Raw genomic sequence first — 27,816 nt, forward strand, 5'->3', positions numbered from 1 at the left:
GAAATATTAGTTTTCTTATCAAATGATCTATGAAGCATGCGTATTATTACNTTGATCATGAAATTGTTAACAGCATGCTTGTTGGCCGAAAGCACTGAGTTATTGTTGTTGTTTGCGGCCAACACTGTCGGGAAAATTGACTGGAGAGGGTTGAATCTGGAAGTTTCAATGTTATAATACGTACCCTAAACATCAAGTCTACCTAAAGTTCCGTAGTGACTGGAAAGCGGCTTGCTGCTGTTGCTGAGCCTGGATGGTTGCCAACAATTCACTTTGGGATACTGTATGCCTTCGGGATGGGATGGTTGATGCCACACTGCCTCGTCTGCCTCCATGTGGTGGACTGGTTGGTGATTTTGGAGGAGATGACCTTCCTTGCATTGGCCGTCCTCGTCCACGCACTGAAAAAATGTACCGTAACCTGGAAAGAAATCTTATAAACTAGACCATTTGGGAGACAGAGCTTCATGAGCTCCTCCAGTGGCCCCGCATAGCGGGTCTCTGTGTCTCTCTCTCTCTCTCAGTGAGAGAGACGCTGAGAAAAGCGAAAAGTCAGAAACATCCTCTTCTTCTTTTTTCGTTTTCAACATTTCTTTTTTTTCAATTTCCATTTTTCAATAAACAAGCCTTCTCTAGTACTACTCTTCTACACAGAGAAAAAAAACTAATCAACAATGAATGCCCATTTTTTTGTTAGTGGCTGAAATTGCCTTTTTGTTTTAGCTCCTTCTCTTCCTTTTCGTATTTTCGGGTGAGGGGTGAAAACATGGAAAAAGGGGGTTGTACATACCGTAAAACCTGTAATAGAAGGGCTCCATAATTTTCAACTTTGAGCCAATTAATCTCTGTTCCTGATAAAGATATAAGAGATTTGTCAACTGATAAACTGTTTATCATAATATCACCAAAATTTTATCCGTTGACACATTTTTGATAACTCTTATAGGAGCTGAGATAATTGAGCTGAAAATTTACAGTGTGGAGGCCCTTCTATTACAAGTTTAACGGTATGAGGTTATTAGATGGAAAAAGTTTTAATTCTTGAAATTTTAAAAGGATTTTCGGAATTTCGGAACTTTCTGAAATTCTTGAATTTTGAGAACTTTTTGAATATTAGAGTATTTTGAATTTGGAACATTTTCCAATTTTCAGTTTTGATGAATATTCAAAAATTAAAAATTTTTGGATTTCTGATTGTTTCAAAATTTTGTGGAGTTTCATGATTTCAGAATTTCAAATTTTGCATTTTTCTTTTTTTTTTTTTAATAATTTTTAAAATAAAAATGTAATATCAATTCTCGAAAACTTCCAAAAAAACTATTTTTTCGAGAAATTTATACTGAAGTTTCGAATTTTGCCTTTCTTTCAAACAGTAGTCCAAATGTGAAGTTTTAAAATTTTTGTTTAAAAAAAAGAAAAAGAAAAAAGAACAGAAAGCAGAAACACAGAACAATAAATCGCTTTTTTTCTCTCCATTTCCGTACAGTTCTCCATGGAGCGCATTTGCTGATGTTATCAAGGTCTTTTCTCTTCTCTTCTTGTTCTTATGACGGGAAGGAAAAAAAAGAAAAATGGGTTAAAATGGAAATGGAAAATGAACAAATATGAGTTGAATAAAAGGAATCATGAAAAAACAGGTGAAATTATCAAAAAATATTTTTTTTTCTGATTCCTGTATGGTTTTTTTTAGGTAATCAGATTTTTCAGGTCCTGGTTTTGAAAAAAATCGAAAAAAGGAAAAAGGGATGTTTGAACAAATGCATCGAAATTCGAAAATTCTTAGATTTTGAGATTCTGAGATTCTGAGATTCTGAGATTTTGTGATTCTGAGATTCTGAGATTCTGAGATTCTGAGATTCTTGAAACTTTGAGTTTTTGAAAATCTTTAATTCTGAGATTTCTGATCTCTATTTCATTTTTCTATTTTCAGATTTCCAGAGAACCGTCTCGAAAAACAACAACTTTTCAGGTTTTCTCAAAAAAATATTATTTCTGATTCAGAAATCGAATCTCCATGAAAACAAACAAAAAAGGAGAGAAGAAGAAGGTTTTATTTTTCTTCTTTTTTCTGGAAAAAAACCTAAAAAAGGAGAAAAAAGTGAGTGACGGAACGCGAGACGCGTTCCGTCAAAAACATACATTTTTGGCTCTTCTTTACTTTTTTTTCAGAAGAAAAAGAAGAAGAAAGAAGGTTCCCATATTCATCTTCTTCTTCTTTTTCTCGGAATATTTAAGCTCCGCCCACTTTTTTGCTCGTGGAGCAAGAAAAAGAAGAGATGGGAGAAGCCGGTGACTGGGGTGGCTTAAGTATAATACTTGGTAGTAATAATTGAAAATAAAAGAAAAGAAGAAGTAGAAGAAGATAATGAAATCCGATGAACAGAAGAAAAATGAAAAGGATTATTCGGGAAAATTCTGAGAGAACACTTGTGGATTTTTATAGCGAAATTGGGGAAAAAATGAACAGATAAAGCCAGAAAATTTGTGTTTTTCTCTGATTTTTTTCTAGAATTTATGGGTTTTCAGAAAATTTGTGAACTTCAGAACTTCAGGATTTCAGTATTTCACAATTTCAAAGCTTTAGAATTCTGAAATTCTGAAGTTCAAAGAACCAGAAACTCAGAAATGTCTTTTAAAATTCTGCAAATTTTTAAATTTTAACATTTCGAAATTTCAAACTTCCAGAATTTCAGGCCTCCAGGATCCCAGAATCTCAGAATTTCAGAACTTCAGCATTTCATAATTTCATTGGATTCCGAAAAATTACGAAATTCAGTATTTTTATTACTTAGAATTTCAGAAATCCAGGATTCCAGTATTTCAGAATTTCAGAATTTCAGAATTTCAGAATTTTAGAATTTCAGAATTTCAGGATTCCGAAAAATTATGAAATTCAGAATTTTTATTATTTAGAATTTCAGAATTTCAGAAATCCAGGATCTCAGAATCTCAGAATCTTAGAATCTCAAAATCTCAGAATCACAGAATCTCAGAGTCTCAGAATCTCAGAATCTCTCAAAAATCAAATTTTGTTGAAAATTCAAAGAAAAACAAATTCTCAATATCTCAATCTTTCAAAATGGATATGTTCGATTTTTAGATTTTAGGATTCTACAACGACTCTTCTGGATCCTTCTGGGGTCTCACTGTCTATGTATTTTTCAGAAAATCCCAAAATAAATCTGTTACTTATCAAGCCCTTTTGATTTCTGATTTCCCATTTTTTCATTGTCTTTTTTTCATTATTCCAGGGGATTCCCCTGGAATAACATAAAAAAGAAAATCCAATTTATACGACAAACAGATGACATCAAAAGAATTGCTGACGTGTGACTGATCAGTTACAAATGAAGAATAGTGGTTTTGGAGGAAACGAAAAGTGGCGGGAGATTTGAAATTTTATGCATCGGTGACTGTTAGAATGAAACGATGGGATTACGGTTTTGGATAGCTACACATTCACCCTTGACTTCGTCCTAATATATCTAGGTTCTTGTAAAATATATAAAAAAAGTTGTCAACTGATAAAATGTTCAAAATTTACTGATAAAAATTTTATCAGTTGACCCCTTTTTGACATATTTCACAGACATCTAGATAAATTGAGTCGAAGTTGGAACAGCAGTTTCTGCAAACACCATGGCACCAAATTGCAGACAAACACCTGGTCCCTAGATCTAATCTCTTCTTGTGAATTTTGTGTCCTGTACCAAAGTCCCCTACTCATCCAGTGTTTCTAAACCACTTGACGTAGCCAATATATCCAGATGTGTCTACTAGACAAAAGAAACAACACATCCATGACGTCCAGTTTTGTCGCATCGTCATTTTTTGTAGCATCAGAGGGATATTGCGTAGTTTGAGTATGTGTGAAAGATTCGAGAAGGTTCAAACTAGCCCTAACTTGCTTTAGCTGATCTTACATAGCCTTAGATTGTCTTAGCTAGCTTTAACTAGTTCTAGGTAATCCTAACTTGCTCAAGATAATCCAAGCTTGTCTCACAGCTTACTGTAGTCCCCTTAGTTTACTTTAGCTTGCCTTATTTTGTTTTAACTAGCTTCGATCCGCATTACTACAGTATTTTCTCTAATACAAGTCCACCTCTGTTTGAAAAATAGAAGCCCATGGACCTCCATGAGAGAAAATACGGTACTTTAGCTAGCATTGTCTTTATTTTTCTCCGTTTGCCTTAGCTATCCCTATCTTACCCTAGCTTGCCTTAACTAGCACCAGCTATCTTTAGCTGGTAGTATCTTGCTTCAACTAGCCCTAGGTGCCCTTAGTTAGCTTTATCCTGTCTAAGCTTGCCTTATATTTTTCTAGCTAACTTTATCTCTCTCCTTCTATGTTGTCTTACTATTAGCTAACCTTCACTTGCCCTAGCTTGCCTTAGCTTTCCTTAGCTCGCCTTAGCTTTTCCTAGCTTGTTTTAGTTAGCCTTAGCTGGACTTATTTTACCTTGATTAGCTTGCCCTTTCCCATAGCTAACCTTATCTTACCATAGTTTGACTTATCTAGCACAACTTTGCCTTCATCTTGCTTTAACTAGTCTTAACTCGCTCTAGATTGTCTTAGCTTACCTTATTAATGCTCTAGCTTACCATAGCTTGTCCTATCAGACCTTATCCAGCCCTACCTTTCCTTATCTTGTCTTATGCTGCTCTAAAATGCTGTGTCTTGTATTAACTGGCCCTTGCTAGCCTTATGTTGCCGACGTCTGCTAGACTTATCTTGCCCTAGCTTGCCTTGTTTTGCCCTAACTAGACTTATCTTGCCCCTGCTGGCCTTGGCTAGTCTTATCTTTCCCTTGAGTACTCTAGCTTGTCTTAGCTTACCTTAGCTAGCCTTATCTCGCCCTAGCTCGCTTCATCTAACTTATATCTTGCTATAACTTCCACTAGATTTCCTTATCTATCCTCACCTTGTCTTCTTCTCACCCTACCTTGCCCTAACCATGACCGAAATTCCCGACATTTGCAAAACGGACTAGTTCTACCTTTCTAGCCAAAAACCGACTTTTTTTCCCGTTATCCTAATCTATCTATTAATTCCTTTTGTTCCTCGCACCGAGAAACAACCGTGACCCATTCGAACTTTTTGTCACTTTCCCTCCCTCCCTTTCAATTTCCCTCAATTTTCCTCTTCTTCTTCTCCTACTTTCGTTCCACATTGGCTTATCTGCCTTTCTATCTCTGTGTCTCTTGATCCCTAGCATTAGAATTCATACTATTTCCAACAGTATCCTCACCGATGACACAATTCTGTCCTCCGATGTCTCCTAGTAGAAGAAGAGGAATAAGATGGGGGAGGAGGGAATCTAGAGGAAGCTAGTCCCGACGATTTAGATTCCATCGCTCTCCCACATCAACAACCAAGAAAAGGCTTCTGAACTCATATGGTAGAGATTTTTTTGTTTGAGAATCTTCTCTTTTTAATTTTCGGTTTCATTGTTTTATATGACTTCATTTTTCCCTTGTTTCCTTTTGAAAACTGCCAAAAAAATCACATTTCTAGGTTGTCCAGGAGTCGAGATATAGGAATTTAAATTGCAGGCGACTAGGGACGCAAACAACGAGACACTCTAGCTGTCTGCGTCTCTTCGAAACTTCAAATGACTGTATCTCGGGTTCTAGACTAGCTAGAAAGACGATTTTTATACGGAACTGTAGGAAGTTGAGAACTCTTTCGGCGGCTATAAGAGAATTTGAAACTTTCAGCCTTTTATAATTTTCTTAGAAATCCCTGAAAACTTATTTTGGACAACCTATAAAAATGGGTTCATCAACTTTGATGCGATTTATCTCATTTACTGTAAGAGATAGCAAAAGGTTGTCAACTGATAAAGAATTTTGGATATAATGATAATTTTTTATCAGTTGACCACTTTTTGATATCTTTCACAGAAAACGAGATAAATTGGCTTGAAAGTGGCATTAAACTTATATTTTCATTTTTCCTGGAAAATCAAAAAATTTTGAATGTTTCAAATTTCTATCCCTCGATTTGTCGAAATTTTATGTTAGATGAAAATTCATGAGATCTGTTTTGAAATAAGCCAAAAATTATGTCTCTGGCTCAATAGTGAAGAAAGTTGTCCCTTTTGAAACAACGAAATTTTGAAATTGTTTTCCTATTTTTCCTGAAAAGTTCTAGAACTTTCTAGACCTTTTTCCATAACTTTCAAACTAATTTTTTCTCTTTCAGAACTCCTTTTTCAAAATTCTTTGAAGACTTTAGCTTCTAGAATACTTTAAAAGTGTCTGGAAGCTTCTAGAAACTTCTAGAATCTTCCAGAACATTCTTTCCTTCCCAAATCTTCTTTTTCCCCAAATGAGAATCCGAATGTATCAATTTGTTCCTCAAGTTTCTACTGCTTGTCCATTCCAATCTAACCGGTCGGTATACTTTTACTCATTGATCCTCCTCTTTCTCCAGATTCTCTACTTTTCTCTAACCCTCTCTCTCTCTCTTTCTCTCTCTCTCTCTCTCGCGTTTTCTAGAAACTTCTAGAAAGAATAAGTGTCATTCACCCATACAACAATTTGTATGAAAATGTGATTTTTTCAGAAGAAAATCCCTGGCAAATGCCGTCGATTAAATATGCCATTCTTCTCTCAGTTGTCACATCGTTTTTGTATTTTCGGATTATGAAAAGTTTTGAAATGGATAGCTACACGGTAGGGAGGAATTGTCTGTCTGTGTATCCGAATGTCCAGGGATTTTGGATGATTCTGAACTTTTCGAAACTTCTGAATTTCTGAATTTCTGAATTTCTGAATTTCTGAAGTTGTGAATTTGTGAAGTTCTGAATTTCTGAATTTCTGATTTTCTGATTTTCTGAATTTCTGAATTTCTGAATTTCTGAATTTCTGAATTTCTGAATTTCTGAATTTCTGAATTTCTGAATTTCTGAATTTCTGAATTTCTGAATTTCTGAATTTCTGAATTTCTGAATTTCTGAATTTCTGAATTTCTGAATTTCTGAATTTCTGAAGTTGTGAAGTTCTAAGTTTCGAATTATCTGAAATTTCTGAATTATATGAAATTTCTGGAATTTTCGAAATTTCGAAAAATTGTTTTTTTCCCACATTCCAAACTTTTCAGACAACCTACATCTACCTATTCTTCTGTACAATTTCATATATCTTCTATGAATCGAATTATAAAAGACGTCGGCTACCAAATGGACCAATGCCATGGCTGGTGGCCGGAAATATGCCAAGTTTTATCAATGGTAAGGGCTGATTCGGGTTTCTAGGCCACCATCGAAAAGTTAGGCCACGAACTTTAAGTGCTTTTCAAGCTCATATTTTAAAGTTCTCAGTAAAATAAATGCGGCCTAACAAATGGATTTCTAGGCCAGCGAATTCATTTTTTTTCCTATTTTCAGTGAAAAACGTCGACGACCTATTTTTATATTGGAAACAAAGATACGGTGGCATTTTTACGGTATGGATTGGTCCAATTCCTCTGGTTATGGTGAGTTTTTTTTTATTCAGAAATTTTGATTTTTAAGACTATATTTCACGAAAAATATCGAAATAGCATAGTTTTGAAGTCCCGAGAAAGTAATTCAAAGTTTTTCGATTTGTCTAAAAATTTCAGATGTAAAATTTTGAAAATAGAGCTGAATTTTTGTAGTTGACAACTTTTTTCTAGCTACTGTAGTTTTTGAGATATGCGCCTTTAGACAAAGCGTTTGGTGAGCATTTTTCGAATTTTTCGAATTTCGGCTTTGAAACTCATTTTTAGGGAATCTTGACTTTTTGAATCTATAAAATTCGGGAATTCCAAAATTTAAAAAAAAACAGTTTCAAAAAGTTTCAAACTACAAAGCGTCGTCAAATGTTACCTAAAGTTCTCACCTGCGTAGTCACAAGCGCCGGCTGCCGGTCAGGCTGTCAACTTTAACCCGAGCTATCTCATTTCCTGTAAAAGATATCAAAAATCGGTCAACTAACAAAATGTGTATCATAATGTCACCATTATTTTGTTAGTTAACAATTTTTCAGTATCTCTTGAGCAAACCAAGATAAATTGTGTCAAAGTAGGCAGCTAGGCCGACAGTCGGTGCGTGTATCATAGCTCCGTGACGCAGAACCCCTAGTATCATTCACCATCATTCAACTTAACTATATTTCCAGGTATCCGATCTTCCAACAATCAAAAAATATTTCATCCAACACGCCGACGCCTTCTCCAACCGGTGGCGCAACTTCGTGACCGATTCGATAATGGGTGAGTCATTTTAGCTTAATGATGTCCAGAAAAAAAGTAGGAAGATGTGAAGAAAAATGGAACATAATTGACCCTTTCTTTAGTTCCGTTTCTTCAGAAAATTCCAAAAAAGTGAGCGGTTGTTATAACGCATGGGCGCCTTTGATGCTTCTGCTACTCTATTATTCTTTTTTCTTTCAGAAGGCTCCAATGGGATTGTTCAAATCGATGGGGACAAGTGGAGGGAGCAGAGGAGATTCGCGTTGCATACATTGAGGGATTTTGGGGTTGGAAGGCCGCTCATGGAACAGATGATTACGTTGGAGGTAGGAAAATCAAATGCCGGGAATTTCGGTTATAGCTATGGCAAGATAGAGGAAGCTAGGGCAAGCAAGGGCAAACTGAGGCAAACTAGGGCAAGCAAGGGCAAGATAGAGCAAGATAGAGCAACATGAAGACAAAGTGAGGCTAGATAAGATAAGCTAGGGCAAGATAAGGCTAGATAAGACAAGCTAGTGCAAGTTAGGGCTAGCTAAGGCAAGCTAGGGCTAGATGAGGCTAGCTAAGGCAAGTCAGGACATGATAAGGCCAGCTAAGGCAAGCTAGGACCCCCTTCGAAAGCCCAAATTTAGCAGAGACCCCCAATAACACCCGCCAACTTGCCTCAAATCAAAGATAGGTTTATTTTTCCTCTCAAATCTTTCCCAACCCCCCCCCCCTTTATCGGAACTGTTTCTTTATTGTAATCAGACTCTCGAAACAGGCTGAGACTTTGGAATTGTTTATGATTTATAAAAGGGGCCGTCGGCAAGGTAACGTGCGATATAAGGATCCGTCGACAAAAAAAGAGGCTAAGTTAGGTGTCAAATTCCAAGACCATATACCGCGGAGCTCAGTCGGGTGTCATTAAAGAATACATATACCATAGACCATCAAATAGTGTGCCACTCATACCGTCAATATCTCGGTTTCTGTGAGAGATATAAAAAAGTGGTCAACTAATAAAATGTTTATCATAATATCAAAAACATTTCGACAGTTGAAAAAATTTTGATATCTTTTACGGGAACCGAAATTTATGAGTTCAAAGTTGACGATTTGGGTGGCACTTTTTTGTAAGCAGAGCATTAAGTGTATTGATATTTTTGCTTTGAGCCGATTTTTCGCGGTTCCTGTCAAAAAGTGGTCAACTGATAAATTGTTTATCATAATATCAGCAGTGTTTGTTAGTTGACCAATTTTTTATATCTTTCGTAGGGATGGAGATGATTAAGCTCAAACTTGAGCCCTTCTATTACAGGTAAATTATTTCATAGCTATATGAGCGTAGTTGGAGTTTTATACCAAAACTGATTTTGTTGCGCATGGTCTGGTTTTTTCTAGGCCACCTGGGTTCGCTGGATATGATATCTTATATGATTTCTACATGTTATTTCCAGGTAACAACTCTCATGAACCACATGGCAAAATCTTGTGGTCTCTCTACAAAAGAAGTCAACCTATGTCCCTCCATTGCTGTCTGTGTAGGAAATATCATCAATAACATGCTCTTTGGACTTCGTTTCAATCAGGACAACTCCTATATGCACCGCCTTCATAGTCTTCTGGATGACCAGTCTCATACAGTAATGCAACCAATTATGGGAGCTTACATCGCTTTCCCAGTCACTACAAAAGTCCCATTTATCAATGGAGAATGGAATAGATTAATGGGGATAAAGAAGGAGTTGTTGGAATTTTTGGAGGGTCAGATACAGAAACACAGGGAGAATTGGAAAGAGGAGATGATGGAGCAAGAGCCGGAGGACTTGACTTATGCTTATATGATTGAAGTGGAGAAGAGGAAGAGAGCTGGAGAGGATGTGGGCTTTTTTGAGTGAGTTTTTGTAAAATTTTCAGCTGAAAAATCTGATATCAAGGCGTTTTATCCAATAATTGGAAGTCTAGAGGACCTGTGCTCCTACCGGCTGAACGCGCCGGCTGTCGACCTAGCTGTCATCTTTAAGCTTATATATCTCAGTTCCTGTAAAAGATATCAAAAAGTGGTCAACTGATAAAATGTTTATCATAATGTCAGAAATGTTTTGTCAATTAACCACTTTTTGATATCTTTCACAGAAAACGAGATAAATTGGTTCAAAGCAAACAGGTGGGCTATTTAGGCGGACTTGACAGAACTCGCCCTTATTATCTTGCCTCTTATAACAGGTATCAAAAAGTGATAAACTGATAAAATGTTTATCATATCGTCACTAACATTTTACTAGTTTACTACATTTTGATATATCTTACAGGAATCAAGATAAAGTGGGTCAAAGTAGCCAGATAGACCGGCAGATGGCGCCCGTTGTCGCTTAGCTCACAATCAGTCGGTAGAGGCGCATATCTCAAAAACTGCGGTAGCTAGAAAAAAGTTGTCAACTACAAAAATGAAGCTATGTCTTCGTTTAGTACATTCTGAACTTTTCAAACAAATCGATAAATTCTGAATTAACTTTTTTAGGACTCCAATGTTTGACGTTCTGAAAAATGTTTGTCAGGCACAGTCTGTTTAAAGGCGCATATCTCAAAACCTACGGTAGCTAGAAAAAAGTTGTCAACTACAAAAATTAAGCTCTATTTATGTTTAGTATATTCTGAAATTTTCAGACAAATCGAAAATTTTTAAGTTGACTATTTTTCCAGCGACCAACAACTAAAAATGCTGCTCCTTGACCTATTTTTTGCTGGCATGGAAACTACAGTAACCACACTCAAATGGGCGTTCCTTCTCATGTCGAAAAATCCCCGAGTTCAACGAAAAGTTCAAGAAGAGCTGGATAGTATTGCTCAGCCAATGGTTGAAATTCAACATCGCACAAGGCTACCGTACATTCAGGCGACGATAAATGAAATTCAACGAATCGCCAATATTCTTCCAATTAACCTGTTAAGAACAGTGGCAGAAGATATTGATATCGATGGATATCAGTTCAAAAAGGGAGATTTGACAATTCCGCAAATTTCAATTTTGATGAATGATCCTGAGATTTTCAAGAATCCAAAGGATTTTTGTCCCGAGCGATTTTTGGACGAAAATTTGAATGTCAAAAAAATTGACGAATTTCTACCATTTTCAATTGGAAGACGTCAATGTCTTGGAGAATCGCTGGCTAGAGCAGAATTGTATTTAATTTTTGCGAATTTGATGCAAAACTTCAAATTCGAAGTTTCAGAAGACGTCACGACGGAGGTGAGTGACTTGACAATGTTCTTCTGTGTGTAGAGAAATCCGGATGTCCTTCTGAAAATCTGAAAAAAAATCTGAAAAATATTCTGAAAAAATTTTTTTTGAATTTTTTTTCTTGAATTCTCAAAATTTTATGTGTCTGTCTGTTTGTATTGATATCCGGATGTCCAGAAATTTAGAAATCTCTAGAACGAGACAATTTTTTACAGCGCGTCCTGGGTCTTACTGTATCGCCAGTGCAGTACACCTGTAAAATCAGCCGACGAGGTTTGGACCATAATGAGAATTGTGTGAAATAACAGGAGCAAGTTCGCTTCATCGAGAATTTTTCATTTTTAGTCAAATTTTCCAATGTCTGTACATATTTTTTCCCCAATTTTTCTCTCTTCAATGAAGATTTATTTTCCCTTAGATCCGGGAATTTCTCGAGTTTCTTATGAGTTTTACGGAGCTTTTAGTGACCTGAAAATCTTGGAATTTATTGATTTATGACTACAAGGATCCGAGTACAAGAGAATAAAGTTTCTGGGGGGACGGGGGAAAAATGACAAATGAGCAGAGGACAAGGGAGAGGGTGTAAACTTGTGGTACCTCCTGGGATGAATGACTGGTCAGCAGAAGGAAGAATGAGGAAATATTTTATGGCCCATGACTTTTTGACAGATCCGATGGTTTATGGTAGGAGGAAGGGGGCAACTGTTGGAGCAGAAGAATTTTTATTAATGGGTGGGAGTTTTGCCTATAGCTGCCCATACGGTATCTCGGATGAAAAGGTGTCATATTTCGAGACTTTTGTGAAAAATAAGTCACATAGTGTACTGATTAGCCAGACCAGAAAGTCTGTTGATCCCTTTCGCCACGTAGAGGCTCAGTACATGAAAGGGAAACAAGGTTTATTTGACCAATGGGATCACCTCAGGGGTACCCCACCCAACAAAAAAGAATAAGAAGTCACCCGAAAAACCCCCTTTTCGGAGACCATTGTCGGTTAATTTTCGAAAGCTTCCTCTGCCCTGATAAGAAGCCACATTGTATACCGCTTTTTATTGTTGTCTCAATTTTTTTAATCTTTGATAAAATCTCTTGCTACTGGGGGACGTTCAGTGATAAAACACCTAGCCATGAACCCCGAAACATGGCGACCCTTAGGGCCTTTTAGTACTTTTCTCGCATAATCGACAGATAAAAGCAAAAGAAACAACAATAAGCAGCGTAATGCAAAGAGCTTCTTACCAGTGAGAAGGTGCCAGTGAAAATTATCCAACAATAAACATTCAAAGAGTGGGATTTCACGGAGAACTGATTTTTTTCAGTACGTGGAATTTTCGAAACGTGGAGGAGGCGTGACCTAATATTGATTCATTTAATAATTTATTAGCGTTACGTGAATAAAAAAATTGTTGAAAAGCTTGAAAATTATATATAAATTGACGTGACTGTTGAAGAACACTGAAGTAAATAGGTTAAATCGCGCCGAAGGCGCACCAGCTAGCTGTTTGAAGCGCAGGTGGTGCGGCAAACATGACGGTACTAAACGAAAAAAAAAGAGCTTCAGTTTGTAAGAAGAAAGACACCGAGACGACAAATCAGTTTTAAAGGCGCATATCTTAAAAACTACGGTAGCTAGAAAAAGTTGTTAACTACTAAAATGCAGTTCTACTTTTGTTCAGTAGATCCTGAAATTTTCAAAACAATCTGACAAATTTGAATAACGTTGTCATAGCCCAAATCTGAAAAATGTGGTCTGGAATTCGAGATTGCTGATTTTTGTAATTTTTTGTCGATTCAATTCATCCTAACTAATTGTATTCACTGAAAAAGTTTTGGAAGATCTTTTTCACAGTATGTAAAACATGCTACCAACTGTTTTTATTGCCCTTTTTGCTCTTTTTAAAAAGTCTCATAAACAATTAACCTCTCGTTTCCCTTCTCCAACTAGTTTAACACCCATATATCTATTCGTTTAAAGTAAAAGGTGTGCAATCGGCTCCATCTCTTTTTACTTCTTTTACATAATTCCGAAACTTCAAAGAATTGTACCGCGCGTCTGGCTACCTGAGCATGGGCGGTAGATACTGGTGGGACAGGCGGATCGGTTCAAAAGGGGGTACAGTTGCGCAATTCCCGACAGGTATGTCGGAGCAGAAAGGGAGGAAAAGAGCAGTTTGATAAATATTAAATGACAGTGTTAAGGAATTCGAAAAAGTTAGTAAAATTTGTCAGCTTCTTTTTAAAATTCGAGGAAATGTGGAACAACACCAGAGCTTCAATTTTGTAGTTGGCAACTGTTTCCTAGCTACCGTTGTTTTTGAGATATGCGCCTTTAGAAAAGGGTGCCTGCAAACTTTTCAAAAGCGGTCAACTTTGGAGCCCTACAACAAATATTGGCGTTTTTCGATGTGTTCGAAAATTTTGGAATATACTAAACAAAATTAGAGCTCCATTTTTGTAGTTAGCAACTTTTTTCTAGCTACAGTAGTTTTTGAGATATGCGCGTTTAAACAGTGCATATCTAAGTGAAGTTTTTAAAACGATAAACTTCGAGGTCCTTATAAATTAACCCAGATTTGTGCGATCTATGTGAAACTTCAGAGTACACTAGACAAAAATAAGGGCTTATTTTTTTGTAATTGAATAAATTTTTTCTAGCTACCGTAGTTTTTGAGATATGCGCCTACAAAAAAAAAGATTTTCGTGTCCAATTTTTCGAATTTCACATACAGATCTTGTTTTTCGAAATAGACCGGGGTTTCTTCCCTAGAAACTACAATGTTTCATTATACAGGACCCTTAGCTTTTGTTTCCGAATCCTTTAAAGTTCGGCATCTTCAAAGTATCCAAACCTTCCAGTCGGGCGGTACGGAGTCCTTTGGCGGACTTTCGAAACATCCCGGCAGTGACAACTGTTGCGCAACTCCCGAATCCTCTCTTTTAATTGAGCGACTAGAGGGAGAGGGAGAAGGGGGTCTACCTGACAGCTAGCACCAGAATGATGGGGTCCTTAAGAAGGAATTACATGGGTGTAATAGACTCCAAGGTCCTTTATTTGTTTATGGATTTTTGAGGGATAGAGTGATTGGATTAAGCAATATAACTAAACAGATGTACCTTTGAAGGGTGTAGCACTTTTACACTTTTCGTTGTGTGATGTTTTGTTTCTGGTTTTTTGGGGATCGGCTAAGGCTTGAAGAAATTTAAGGTTCGTTTTTGAGTTTTCCAGGAAATGAGAATTTGAATGGATCTGAAAACTTTGTAGATAATGACACTATGTTTTTTTTTAAATCAATATTTGCTTTAAATTTCCTATATTAGTAGAAACCAAGTTCCTAGGTGCATTTTTTGAATATACCATAAACACTTTAAAAGAACGTCACCGAATCGTCAAATTTGAGCCCATGGATCTCATTTTCTGTGAGAGATATCAAAAAGTGATTAACTAATTAAATGATGCTGATATCATGATAAGCATTTTATTAGTTGACAACTTTTTGATATCTTTCAAAAGAAGGGAGATATATAGGCTCGAAGTGGACGGTCCGGGTGGCGTTCTATTAGAGTGTTTGCGGTAGATCAAGTTTTAGAGAGCTTGAAAATTAGCTTAAAATTCGTCTGTTTTAATTATTGTAAAATTTTTCAAAAACTAGAAATTTCCAACTTCAAAATCCATCAAAAATTATCACTTTCGCATGAGCAATTTTTGAGGATTTCCAACCAAATTTTGAATTTTGACACATCTGGAACCTTAAAATTCCAGATTTCAGCTTAAATTTACACTAATTTTCAGAACTCTGGCACAATTTTGAAGAAAACTTTTCATTTAATTTTCAGCCATAGAATTTGAAATTATATTTTTTTAAAATCATATATGAACCCGAAACTACTTAAAGTTGTTTTGGGGTCATATATGACTGGAATTTCCAATTTTATAGACATTTTAAAGTTCTTTAAATTCTTTTCAAACTTGAGATACTGCGTCTATTTTCAGAACATTTCGAATGTCAATTTTTTTTTCGAATTTCAGGTTTTATTCTCAAACTGTAAAATTGAAAAAATATATAAAAAAACCAAGAAACGAGGTCAAAAATCGATGTTTCATGTATTTTTCCAGAATTTCAGATTCCACGATAATCATAGGTTATATTCCTTTTCCCACGAAGATTTTGAAAAAATCCCAACTTCAAAATTTTCGGGTTTTTCTTCCATTTGTCTTTTTCTTCTTTTTCTGATAAAAATCTTTTTGAGAAGCAATTAGAAGAAGGGATGAAGAGCCGATTTCTGCAAATTCTCATTTCTTCGCCCAATCGTTCATCTTCTTCATTTTCTCCATCCTGAGCACCTTCCTTCCCCTACCGTAGAATCTTTGTGGGTGGAGTCCTGAAAGGAGGGACCATTTGAGAGAGTGCGAAGACGCAGAGAAACGAAAAAAGAAGACGACAGTCAGTTGGCGGCTCATCGGCGGGTGTCAGTTGTGCCGCGCGCGCCTGCTCGAATCACCTACACAACTGTCTCTTGTATGACAACCTTTTTTTGGATTTCTCGAAAATCTGATAAGTGTTAGGGATGTTTAAGGCTCATTTTTGAATTTTCTTGGCAATTTGGATTCGAATGAATGTAAACATTCTAGGTTAGGGGATAAGTTGAGCACCTAGAAGTAGAGTCGTGAGGAGTTTGTAGTTTGGCAAAACTTAAATTTTTCAAGACAAAAATTCCTATGTTTCAAGATGAAAACTAAGATCCTAGGTACATTTTGAGCCAAGTTACGGTTATCTTTAGTTAGAGAAAGTAGATCAAATTTAAGATTCTGAGAAGTTGCTCCTAATTTTGAAATTTGTTTCTGCATTTTTGTCATTAAAAATATGGATTCTGAGCTTCAAAATGTACTAAAAATCACTTGTTTCTTTTGACTTTGACAAGAGTTAGATCAGTTAGAAAATGATAAGTTTTGGGAATTTCAAGGCAATTTTCAGAATTTGAAACTTTTAGAAACTTGAAATTCCAGAGTTTAGCTTGAGTCTCCCGCTAATTTTCATAGCTCTAGCACAATTTTAAACCGAGATATGTAACTTTGAAAATTTTGGATTTTTGATATTTTCAAATAATTAAAGATCGTCTGATTCTGAAACTCTGAATCATCCTAATCATTCCGGATGAAAAAAATCTGAAAATTCGAAATCCAGAACTTTCAGGATTTTTGGTTTTCAATCACATCCTCTTCTTCTTTTTTTCCTCCTCATCAGCTGATCTCTCTAATCTGTTCCATGACTCACAAACGCCTCAAATTTCCCAATTTCCCAAGTTTTCAGACAATAAAATGAATCAAACTGAAACGTCAACAGCTCCAGCCAATGCTGAAACCTACGACACCAACATCTACTACACACCGTCGCCACGTGTCACCGCCAACGACATCACCACACTGACGACGTTCGCGACGCCCGTGCCACAAGCATTGGACTATGTCAATACGCAGTATAACGATATTTATAGGTTAGTTGAAAGATATCAAACTGTAGAAGATGAAATTTCTGATAAAATGAGTTAAAAATCAATGTACTAGGTTCATTGTGAGTTGAGATATGGGGCTTGGAAAGATACCGTAAACACTCAAGTAGAACGCCACCCGGACCGTCCACTTTGAGCCTATATATCTATCTTCTTTTGAAAGATATCAAAAAGTTGTCAACTAATAAAATGTTTATCCTAATATCAGCAACATTTCATCAGTTAACACTTTTTGATATCTCTTACAGAAAATGAGATACATAGTCTCAAATTTGACGATTGGGGTGGCATTCTATTAGAGTGTTTACGGTATGTTTCACCCAGATTTTTTCGGACGAAACTATTTTGAATTTTTAGTTGTAAAAAATACAAAAACTCCCATTCCAATAAAGTGAAAGTAAGCTAGCTAGGCCATTTTGGAAAAAGTTACGATGGTTCAAAGTTTTTGACTCACTCCCAACATTTCCATGCCCCTTTAAAGACCCCCTCCCCCTCTTAATGTTTATTCCCCCTCCCAAATTGAACTATAGAAGCCAAGAAGGAGAAAAGGATTAAAACTTTGTCCAAAATTTTGTAAACACACATTTTGCCTCCCCCACCCAAAATATATAGTAACCAAAAAAATTAGTGAGCATAACTCTGGCTAGCCGTAAATCAAAAAAGGGGGTAGAGGTGGAGAGATGACAGGAAAAAAGATGAGCCGCCCGTTTTTTATTATATGAACTTGTTCGGTTTGATGGACAAGCAGAACAAAGGGAAGGAGGAGGAGGCATCTGGTGGTGGGACTCCCCATATTTTATTAATTTGTCAGTCGTCTAGTACAAGGGTCCAAGTGAGGTGACAAATGACCCAGGCGGTGGCCGAGGAAATCAATTCATGGCCTAGGTTTTGTAAATTGGGAAACTGAAAATTTGTATTGGTTATTTATAGTGTTCAAAATGATCTAGAAATTTAATTTTTAGGGGTTGTGACTAGAATTTCCAGGGGCAATTTTGGATGATCTAGACCTTAAAACGTGAGCTTCATTATCTCGGTTTCTACTAATGATATCAAAAAGTTGCCAACTGATAAAATATCGATCATAATATCAGTAACATTTTGTTAGTTGACCATTTTTTGATATCTTTTACAGGAACCGAGAAAATTTGGCTCAAAGAGCGCAAGAGCAAAATGCGACCTTGTAGCTGGTAGCTTCGACTTTGAGCCATATTGAAGCCCTTCTAGTGAATCAAAATGTTACTGTTAGGGATGTTAAGAAATATCAGAAAAAGTATAAAAAATTGAATAGAACAAAAAGTTCCGCCTGGTGAGCGAGAAAATGAAATGAAAAGTGGAAGCGGCTGGAGGAGCACCTGATATAGTTGCAGCTGCGCGTGGCAACTGACTTGTGCTCATCTTTTCAAACTGGAGCAGCTGGGGACGGACCAACTGTGTCCCCCAAGTGATGATCCCCCGCCGCTGAAACAATTGTCGTGGTAGTGATAAGTGATAAGAGGGAGAGTAGAGGGAGAAGCGTTCTGAAATCCTTTTCTAGAAGCTTTTAGAACTTTCCCCGGCTACCGTAACCCTTTCCCAAATTCCTCATCTCCCTCTTGCTTCTTTTCTTTGCCTCTTAACGACGCGTTGATGGATTGCTGCTTCTGTGCTCCATGGCGAGAGAGTGTGGAGATGGGAGAGAGTGGTTAGAGAACATTACACACGTTTTTCGGGGGTGACAACTGTTGGGATAAGATAGGTATATAGCAGAAGAGAGAAAGTGTATTTTCTGATAAAAGCTTCCCGAGAGGAAAAAGAAAAACCGACGGTACCTTGGGGGATTAGCAATGGGGACAAAGGGGTACTGTATCAGATTTCATTAGGGGATACTTGAGAGGTTTAATTAAACCGTTCAAAGCAGAATTTGAGGAGAGACCGCCGGGAGAACTGAAATTTCTGAAAACTAAATTTTGAAGAAAATTGTGATTTTGAGAAAAAATTTTTGAGAAATTTGTGATCTGAAATTTTTGAGAACCTAGAAATCGATTTCTAATTTTTTATTTCAGAAACCAACCAGCTACCTACTACCTACCAACATACGGGCAACCGGGATCCTCGTCTTTCTACCCGGATTTCTCGAATTTCAATGTAGCCCGCACTCAAGACTTCGCCGCCTTGCCTACAGTAGCCGCAGATATTAAACCAATTATTATCAAACAGGAAAAAGAAGTGTCTTCCGGTGGATCAAACAACAATGATCCAACTTCAACGGATCTACTTGGCGACGGTGTAGCTCATTCTGGAGATGAGACTGCTCCAATTGCCACGTTGGTGGCTGGAGCAAATGCTCCACGGAGAACAAAATGTGAGATACTGTTTCCCCAGACCCCCTTCACTTGAGTTTATGAGGGGGTCTGGAAAGAATACTTTTTGAATTGGGGGACCCTAAAATCTCTAGTCGTTCTTTCAGTGGACCGTCGGAAGGCAGCAACGATGCGAGAGAGAAGACGTTTGAGAAAAGTGAATGAAGCATTTGAAGTCGTCAAACAACGGACGTGCCCGAATCCGAATCAACGTCTTCCGAAAGTTGAAATTTTGAGATCAGCAATTGATTATATTAATACGCTTGAGAGGATGTTGACAAGTGTTGGAAAGACTACTAAAATTATGGACCAGAACCATCATTTGCAAATGACACAACCGATTAGTGCCGCACCACATGATTATATTGTAAGTTTGATTCGTGGAGGTGGCCTAGGAAAAGCTAGGCAAGGAGTTCATGGCCGAGTATCTAGCGTAGTATTTGAAAAATTCGGAAATTCCTAAAAATTTCGGAAATTCTAAAGAAAATTTGATTTTCAAATAATTCCAAACATTGAGAAGTTCTGAAAATCAGAAAAAAATTCTGAAATTTGCCAATTTTTATGAAATTCTGAACATTCGAAAAAGTCGAAAATTCAAGAAATTCCAAACGTCGAGAAATTTGAAAATGCTGAAATTCGAAAATTCCGAAAAAAACCGTAAAACCTGTAATAGAAGAGTCAAGTTTGAGCTCAATTATCTCAGCTCCTATAAGAGATATCAAAAATGTGTCAACTGATAAAATGTTACGAATATTATGATAAACAATTTATCAGTTGACTAATGTTTTATATCTTTATCAGGAAACGAGATAAATTGGCTCAAAGTTGAAAATTAGGGGGCCCCTTCTATTACAGGTTTTACGGTATTGTATCTGCCGAATTAAAAAAACTGAAAAACTTGAAAAATTGAAACTTAAATTTTTGAAATTCCACAATTTGAGGCATTTTAAAGATTCTGAAAACTCAAAAATTTCTGAAAAAACTCCAAATTTTCAAATTTTCCAAAAAATTATGAAAATTCTGAAAAACTCAAAATTTCGATTTTTGAAACTCCGAAACTTGGAAAATTCAGAATCTGAAAATTCAAAAATTCAAATTCCCGCCAAACCAAAACCATTTTCAGACATCGTCTCACTTCGCCAACGCCGGCTACAATCCGGACGGTCCGAACGTCTACGATGACGAGGATCTCTCTGATACCGACGAGGATCGGGACCATCATCACCATAAGCTCGGGAACGGTGAGCTTCTTCTTAAAGCTAAGTTAGTCTTAAATCCAGCAAATGATTTGGCGGGAAATTCAAAATTTTCGACAAACAATTTTTTTTCTAATTTTTTCCGAAAATTACAGCCATCGATCTGCGTCGGCGAAACTCTTTGGACGGTTTGGCACGGATAGTCGACAACATTCGTAGGTTTTTTTTTAAATTTAGATTCTGAAATTTCAGATTAAAAAAAATATTTTCAAAAATTCCATTTTTCAGCACTTCTTCAAAGTCAACCAGAGGTGCCAAATGAGATTCCAGCTGGTTCGGAAGACAAAAAATTGGAAATTCTATAACAACAAAAATTCACTTTTCTCCCATATTATTTTCTCTTTTTCTGTGTGTTCTTGTATTTTGTGTGCCTTATTTATTTTTTTTTCAATTTTTAAAAATAGATAAATTGTGCAAAAAAAGTTACAAAGCGTTAGAGAAAAGTGCAAATAACGGATGGGAAATATGTGAATTTTTTCGGGAAATTTAGTAAAAATTTTCAGAAAACATAATGTTTGCTCGCCGAGAATAAAAAGTACAAAAAATCAGAATTAGTTCAAAAAATCGTCTCTCAAACTCGGCTGCTTCGCTCCTCCAGTCGACGCTCCAAACTCGAATTTCGTATTCTATTCTCGCAATTTTTCGGCATCGTTCTCGTTTTTCTGAAAACGGAAAAATCGATTTTTTCAGCAATTCAAATTTCCCACCAAAATCCTCTTCGGAACCGCCCATATTTTTTTCCGTATTTTTCGCCGAATTCAACGAAAAACTAGCGCTGACGTGGCAGCTCAGCGACACATCTGGAAGACGCTTGATGCATCTGAAATTCGAAATTTAGGCCAAAATTTCCGGAATTTTCGATTCACTTCGATGCCAAATCGATTTTTCTAACTGTCGCGCAAGCTAAACGCTGCTTGAAATCCACGTGGCTCCACATACGAACGATTGATGAGCCGATGAAAATTCCGGGCTTTGCGATGCATCGGGACCAGAGATTCAGGAGTTTTCCCTGGAAAAATCTAGAAAATTTTGATTTTTTCGCATTTTCCAATGCTCACTTTCGGCTCCACGGCTTTTTCTGGGAGAATATCAGAAGGATTTGAGCCCTCCATCGTGAATAATCATTACAAGTTGGAAAAATGTTGAAATCGGGGATTTCTAGGGATTTTCCCACTATTTCTGAGTTTTAGATTTATCGACAAACAGAATTTCGTATATTTCAGCCCGGAAAACGACGAAAATGACTTGTTTTTCTGGTTTTTTCGCCAAAAAATGTCAGAAAATTAAATAAAATTAAAGGCGCATAGGTTAAAACTTCTCTTGAGTCCCGCCACGGAAACAAGGATTACGGTAAGGTACGCAGCTAAATTGAATAAAAAATCTTTTTTTTTGCGATTTTTAAGGGATTTTCAGCGTTTTTAGTGGTTTTTTCTGTATATTTTTTTCAGAAAAATTGAAATTCCAAAGATTTTAACTAATTTTCAAGCAATTTCCCAGAAAATTGGGAGAGAAACCCCTATCTTTGAAGGGAATCGCAGAATATGCAATTTTTCGATTTCCTGCTGAATTTCCTCACTTTTTGAAGCTTTTTTCATCGTTTTTTCGTTCGAAAAATTCAGAATTTCCGCTTAATTCTTCATTTTTCAGAGAAAGCTCTATAGTGTTTGACACATATGTCACAAGAGGGCGAGCTGTCCGGCTATTCCACGTCCGCCTCCAGCGATGTGAGTTTCAGAATTTAAGTTTAAAGGAGGCGAGACAGCAAAAATTTCGGGGGACAGTTCGGGGGACGAATTCGCGCCGCGCTTATGTAGACCATCGGTCGTCAGGCGCCTTCGCGCCCCCGTAGCTCAGCCGGTAGCAGCGCTGTACCCCCTGAGCTGCTTGTCATGAGTTCAACCCCTCATGGGGGATCTCTATGCAAATTATCAGGAAAACTTTTTTTTGGTATCTGGCCTCCTTTAAATCAGAATTTCTATAATTTTTTCAGTTTGGAAGCCTCGATGAGCGGTTCAAGTATCCGCCGGTGGTGTCGAAAAGTGCAACGAAGAGACGTGCTCCGCAGAATGTAAGAATCGAGTGAATTCTAAAAAATTTCCAAAAACATCGATTTTTCAGGAGGACGAGCAGCTCGGCGCGATGATGAACGACAAGTTGGTCTTGTCTCCAGAGAAACGTCTTCGTCTGAACACTCACAACGACGTCAACGTCGTCAGAAGACTCGACGATGATCCAGAGATTATGGCGCGAAAGGCGGGAAGACCTCCGACGAGAAGATCGAATTCCAGAAACATGGAACGCTCGCCGCGTCTCGCTGCTCTCCGTCACGCTGGCTCATCGATGGACATGCTTCGCACCGAATCCGCATTGTGTACTGACTCGATTTCACCGAAACTCATTAGCATGCACGGCGGAGCATCGCCCAGAAGACATAGTCAGCTGAACAAAGAGGGATCTGTCTACTCGAGACATCGTCTTGGCTCCACGTTCTCGCCGTTGGTGGCTGGAGGAAGAGTCAAGGTAGCAACGCCATCTCAGACCCTCAGAGGGCTCGATAGACGTGAGTTTCTGCTAAAGTTTTTACGTACTATTACATTATACCTGACGACAATTTTCGATTTTTAATTTTCAGAACCGCCATCCGATTCACCACGTCGTGGAGGTCTTCGCACTCGTGGCGGCGTCACTCGCACTCCACGCCTTCTCAAGGATCGCTTCAACATGCTCGACTAATTCAACTGATCTCTATCTCTCTTCTTTTCTCTCTCACTATTTCTTGAAACATGTCGTTCTAACATCTTGATCATAATAGTACTATTTTGTTAGCTTCCAAAAAATGAACCTTGTATCTCTTTTTGTGCATCTCCCATCATTCCCGATATAGAGTTTTCCCGTTGTTTTTAGTTTAATGTGTAATAAAGATCGGTAGAGAAGGCTTGGACTGTGGAGAATACCAAAAAAGATTTAATTTTCTCAAAATTTGGCAATTTTACACACTTTTCGAAAACTTTTTGTACAAAAACAAACAACGAATCACACTTTCTCAGGCACATTTTGAGCAGTTCCAGGAATTTTGAAAAAAATCGATATTTTTCAAAATTTTCAATTTTGGACAGAAAAGCAAATTTTCGGAATTTTCATTGTTTCAGTCGTCTTTTTTCACATCGAAAACCTTTTTTCCCGTTCGAAATCCATCAAAAACCCTTTATTTCCACTAATTTCCCATTTCCCACTAAGCCCCGCCCACTCTTCTCTTTGGTTTTAACCCAAGTTAACCAAGGTTAGCACTGAATTTCGACGTTTCGGTAAAACGATTGTGTTGAGATTTTTGGAACTGCTTCTTCGGGGTATCCGGGGAGGCGTAGTGTGCTTGCAAAGTGCAAAGTGCTTGTTTTCAGCATTTTAGCCTCTTTACAAAGAAAAAAATTTCGATAGTGTACAATTTATTATATGCGAAGAAATAATGCATCGGATGGGCTCTTGTGATGTGTGTGTGGAACAAAAAACATTTTTTGGTGAATAAATGAGAGATCTCGGGGCACTAATAAAGGAGAGACATCACATCATCTAACCGGAGACAAAATAATTTACAATGGGAGCAATAAGCAATAAGGCTCCCTAGAAGCTCATGGGTCGTCAATCTGGAAGAGGTGGGAGTCAACCGGGGTGTCATCCGAGCGAATTGGAAGGAACTTTCCATCAATTGTCTCCAATGATTGATCGGGAGAAATCACATTCTCCTGGGACGTTTGAACTTCTGATGTCTTCTGGATAGGTGTGGATTTCGGGGCGACGTCATCAGAGATCATATCCATTGGAGTCTGAAACTCAGAAGCCGATGGATTGGGTTGGAAGGGCATCTGATTCTGGTTTTCAGAATTCTGAAGACGTTCATGCTTCTGAATCATCCAGTCATCGTTCTGGGCGGACCATGGTCCCATATTCTCGGAATTTTGAACATTTTGGGATTCCTTTGGAGCCTCATAAGGTTGATACCATGGCTGGTTCACTGGAACCTGAGGAAAGCCGTTCCATTGATTAGTTTGGATTTCCATTGCTCCCTGTTGGCGTGGTCCTTGTTGTCCCCACCAATTGGCTGATTGTTGCTGGAAGCCGAATTGTGGCATTGGCCATTGGGATGGTCCTTGAGGGATCATCCTTGGGTCTTGAGAGGGTCCTTGTGGTCCCTGGAAGTTCTGGTCCATGTAGTCTTACTATATTGAAGAGGATGTGCCGTCTAATCTGAAAATTCTGATGTTTTGGGAGGGGAATTCAGAATTGCTACGACGGTATAAATTGAATATTTTGGAGCGATTTTGAAATTTCAAAATTTTTTGAAAAAAAAACAAAATTTTGGAAAAATTCCAAAAAAAATTTTTCTGGAATTTCAGATATTTGGGAAATTCTGAAGTTTTTCTTCGGATTTTTGGAAATTTCGGATTTGTAACACCCCGGATTTTTTTTTCTAAATTTCTGAATTTTTGAATTTCTGAATTTCTGAATTTCTGAATTTCTGAATTTCTGAATTCCTGAATTTCTGAATTTCTGAATTTCTGAATTTCTGAATTTCTGAATTTCTGAATTCCTGAATTTCTGAATTTCTGAATTTCTGAATTTCTGAATTTCTGAATTTCTGAATTTCTGAATTTCTGAATTTTCAAATATCCAGAATTCCCAGGTTTCCATATTTCTTGTTAGTACCAATAAAATTCACCCAACCTGTTAAATGGTCCAAACGGACGTCTCATAGAGTGACGATCAAATGTTAGACGACTGAAAAAAGATAAAGAAGTTTCCCGAAAAACGTTGGTGGCCTAGAAATCCGTATTTCTTGGTCACTAGACCATTTGTAACTTACTCATCAGAATAAGCATCGTTGATTGGTCCTCCAAAGTCTTGATGTGGCATGGCAAACTCTCCAAATCCATCAGCAAGGGATTGCTCGAACTGAAAATTTTTGAAAAATTTGTTTTAAAGAAAATTGAAAAATTGAAAAAAAAACTAACTATTTCACTAAAAGACTTGAAAAACAAGCCTCACAGGCACTTTAATCGTTTTAGTCGTCTTTTTTAACCCCTAAAAACTTTTTTCCCGATTGAAAACTATCAAAAACCATCATTCCCTGCTAATTTCACATTTCCCGCTAAGCCCCGCCCACTTTGCACACAAAACATAGCGGGCGGCGGAACCCGCGAGATGTCGGGACACACGGCAGGTGTAGTCGCCGCCGCGCGCAGCTGTCTTCGGTTTTAACCCAAGTTAACCAAGGTTAGCATTGAATTTCGACCTGTCGGAAAAACGATTGTGTTGAAAATCGCTAAATTTTTGGAATAGCTTCTTCGGGGTATCCGGGGAGGCGAAAAGTGTCTTATTTTTTCAGTTTTCGTGTCCCTTTTCCAGCTCTTACCGATGCGTTCTCATCGAAATTGTGCTCCTTGTCCTCTCCATTTTCTCCTCCGAAAATCGGCTTCACCTCGACGACGTGCACTTGCATATCACCGTTCAATCCCATGCTCTGTGCATGTTTTCGAATTTTGTCCATCAAATTTTGAAGGAATCCAAATTTTTCGTTTTGCTCATTTGCATAGTCATTATTGAAAATTAGTGGAACTGGCTTGTCATCTGAAGATGGTTTAGAATCCGAAACGGGAGATTCTGAATTCTGGATGACGTCGACGATTTTTGGTTTGATTGGATCGTCGCTTCGACGGAGGGGAAGCGATTCGACACTGGAAAAGGGAGACATTTAAAAAATCGAAATTGCAAAAACATTTTTTCAAAGTTTTAGAATTTCAGAAAAGTGTTTTTTTTCATTTTCGGAATTACAGAAATTTTAGGAACCTGTGATTTTTGAAAACTTTGGAATCCAAAACTTTTCAAACTCACGGTGACTGTTTTTCCAATGCCATCCGATCCAATTCCTGTTGTTGAGAGAGCAATTCGTAACCGAGCATTCTCTGACGAAGCTCCGCCCACTTCAGACGGAGGAATGCTTGATCACGTTGACGATGATAGGCAACTTCAGAAATTGCAAGACAGAGAAGAACAAGGCAACAAGCACCAATAAACCAGGAGAGGACTGAAAATTTGAGATATTCTGAATTTTGGAAAATATTTGAAATTTTGGAATTTTTGAATTTCTGAAAAATAGAAACTCCATTGAAAAAAATCAAAAAAAAAATCAATGCCGTAATTCTGGAGAAATCAGAAAATGCGAAAACATTCGAAAATCGGAAATTCAGAAATTCAGAAATTCGGAAATTCAGAAACTCTGAATCTGGGAAATTCAGAAATTCAGAAATTCAGAAATTCGGGAATTCAGAAATTGAGAAATTCAGAAGTTCAAAAGTTCAGAAATTCAGAAATTCGGAAAATCAGAAATTCAGAAATTCAGAAATTTAGAAATTCAAAAATTCGGAAATTCAGAAATTCAGAAATTCAGAAGTTCGAAAGTTCAGAAATTCGAAAAATCAGAAACTCTGAATCTGGGAAATTCGAAAATCCGTGAATTCAGGAATCCAGAATTTCTCATTCTCAGAAGCTCAGAATTTCAGAATCATTCATCTACGCTTTCTCAACCTACGTCCACAAGTGAATCCAGTGAAATGGCGTCTTGGCGCTTTTGCCAATACGATGGCTGGTGACGTCGTCTGGAGTGGAACTCCAGAAGACACCGAATCAATCGGAATCTTGGTGTCATTCTTCATCTCATCGGCACGCTGTTCGGCCTTTTGATTCTCGTCGAGACCCAATGCGAACACCTTCATTCGTGGTGATTGGTGGACCTGGAAAACATCGAAAATTTGAATTTTTAAAGTTTTTTGAGTTTTGCAAGTTTGCTCTATTGAGAATTCTTGGGAATTGGTGGAAATTGGGAATACATTGGAAGTCAATAAAAAACGAAATTTTCAATTGTTCAGTCAAGAATATCAGAAAATTCAGCAAGTCGGATACTTTTTCCGAAATTTTAAAATTCAAATTTTCTCAATCAATCATTGATTTTTGCAAATTTTCACTTTAATTTTCAGCTTCAGCATCAAAAACTACCCCTAGCAATGTGTTTCCCAACATCTAGCGTCATTTTCAGGAATTTCGGATTACTGTAGTTTCGTTTTCTGTGCAAACACCGAATTTTACGACAAAATGCAGAAAAATTCAAAAAAGCTCGGAAAAAATTTAATTAGGGGTGAAAAAGCATAAGAAAGCTGAATTTGAGTACTAGAACATGTGAAAATCAACGAGAAATTAAATAAAAAACCCAAATCCTATAAA

General features: G+C 37.3%; 7 protein-coding genes and 2 non-coding genes across 9 annotated transcripts; 6 read left to right on the plus strand and 3 right to left on the minus strand.

The window, feature by feature from the left end:
* Window positions 1-198: 198 nt before the first annotated feature.
* Window positions 199-1,503, minus strand: CBG25476 (the record flags this gene model as incomplete). Its single annotated transcript, XM_045241815.1, has 2 exons — window positions 199-401; window positions 1,485-1,503. 2 exons carry the CDS (start codon window positions 1,501-1,503, stop codon window positions 199-201), a joined length of 222 nt encoding a protein of 73 aa, XP_045099392.1.
* A 511-nt stretch (window positions 1,504-2,014) lies between these two features.
* CBG25477 lies at window positions 2,015-2,307 on the plus strand (the record flags this gene model as incomplete). The annotated part of the gene is made up of 2 exons (XM_045241816.1): window positions 2,015-2,098; window positions 2,170-2,307. 2 exons carry the CDS (start codon window positions 2,015-2,017, stop codon window positions 2,305-2,307), a joined length of 222 nt encoding a protein of 73 aa, XP_045099393.1.
* Window positions 2,308-6,585: 4,278 nt separating this feature from the next.
* Cbr-cyp-23A1 lies at window positions 6,586-11,746 on the plus strand (the record flags this gene model as incomplete). Its single annotated transcript, XM_002630045.1, has 8 exons — window positions 6,586-6,678; window positions 7,106-7,235; window positions 7,392-7,480; window positions 8,146-8,239; window positions 8,420-8,544; window positions 9,658-10,094; window positions 10,904-11,450; window positions 11,657-11,746. The coding sequence occupies 8 exons, from the start codon at window positions 6,586-6,588 to the stop codon at window positions 11,744-11,746; spliced, it is 1,605 nt and encodes a 534-aa protein (XP_002630091.1).
* A 5,012-nt stretch (window positions 11,747-16,758) lies between these two features.
* Cbr-hlh-1 lies at window positions 16,759-20,849 on the plus strand (the record flags this gene model as incomplete). The annotated part of the gene is made up of 6 exons (XM_002630044.1): window positions 16,759-16,934; window positions 18,992-19,290; window positions 19,396-19,655; window positions 20,412-20,529; window positions 20,640-20,699; window positions 20,773-20,849. The coding sequence occupies 6 exons, from the start codon at window positions 16,759-16,761 to the stop codon at window positions 20,847-20,849; spliced, it is 990 nt and encodes a 329-aa protein (XP_002630090.1).
* A 181-nt stretch (window positions 20,850-21,030) lies between these two features.
* CBG13469 lies at window positions 21,031-21,656 on the minus strand (the record flags this gene model as incomplete). The annotated part of the gene is made up of 4 exons (XM_002630043.1): window positions 21,031-21,206; window positions 21,252-21,364; window positions 21,411-21,553; window positions 21,603-21,656. 4 exons carry the CDS (start codon window positions 21,654-21,656, stop codon window positions 21,031-21,033), a joined length of 486 nt encoding a protein of 161 aa, XP_002630089.1.
* Window positions 21,657-22,217: 561 nt separating this feature from the next.
* CBG13468 lies at window positions 22,218-23,277 on the plus strand (the record flags this gene model as incomplete). The annotated part of the gene is made up of 4 exons (XM_002630042.1): window positions 22,218-22,268; window positions 22,535-22,612; window positions 22,663-23,104; window positions 23,177-23,277. The coding sequence occupies 4 exons, from the start codon at window positions 22,218-22,220 to the stop codon at window positions 23,275-23,277; spliced, it is 672 nt and encodes a 223-aa protein (XP_002630088.1).
* Window positions 23,278-23,801: 524 nt separating this feature from the next.
* CBG25122 lies at window positions 23,802-23,898 on the plus strand. The gene has a single exon (XR_006672592.1). It is a non-coding gene; the product is annotated as an RNA transcript CBG25122 (non-coding RNA).
* Window positions 23,899-24,170: 272 nt separating this feature from the next.
* On the minus strand, window positions 24,171-27,311 carry Cbr-pqn-35 (the record flags this gene model as incomplete). Its single annotated transcript, XM_045241817.1, has 4 exons — window positions 24,171-24,740; window positions 25,952-26,273; window positions 26,431-26,623; window positions 27,128-27,311. 4 exons carry the CDS (start codon window positions 27,309-27,311, stop codon window positions 24,171-24,173), a joined length of 1,269 nt encoding a protein of 422 aa, XP_045095133.1.
* On the plus strand, window positions 25,790-25,906 carry CBG25121. Its single transcript, XR_006672591.1, has one exon. It is a non-coding gene; the product is annotated as an RNA transcript CBG25121 (non-coding RNA).
* Window positions 27,312-27,816: the final 505 nt, after the last annotated feature.

Source organism: Caenorhabditis briggsae (genome assembly GCF_000004555.2).
Source record: "Caenorhabditis briggsae complete genome, chrII, whole genome shotgun sequence".
NCBI classification, from domain to species: domain Eukaryota; kingdom Metazoa; phylum Nematoda; class Chromadorea; order Rhabditida; family Rhabditidae; genus Caenorhabditis; species Caenorhabditis briggsae.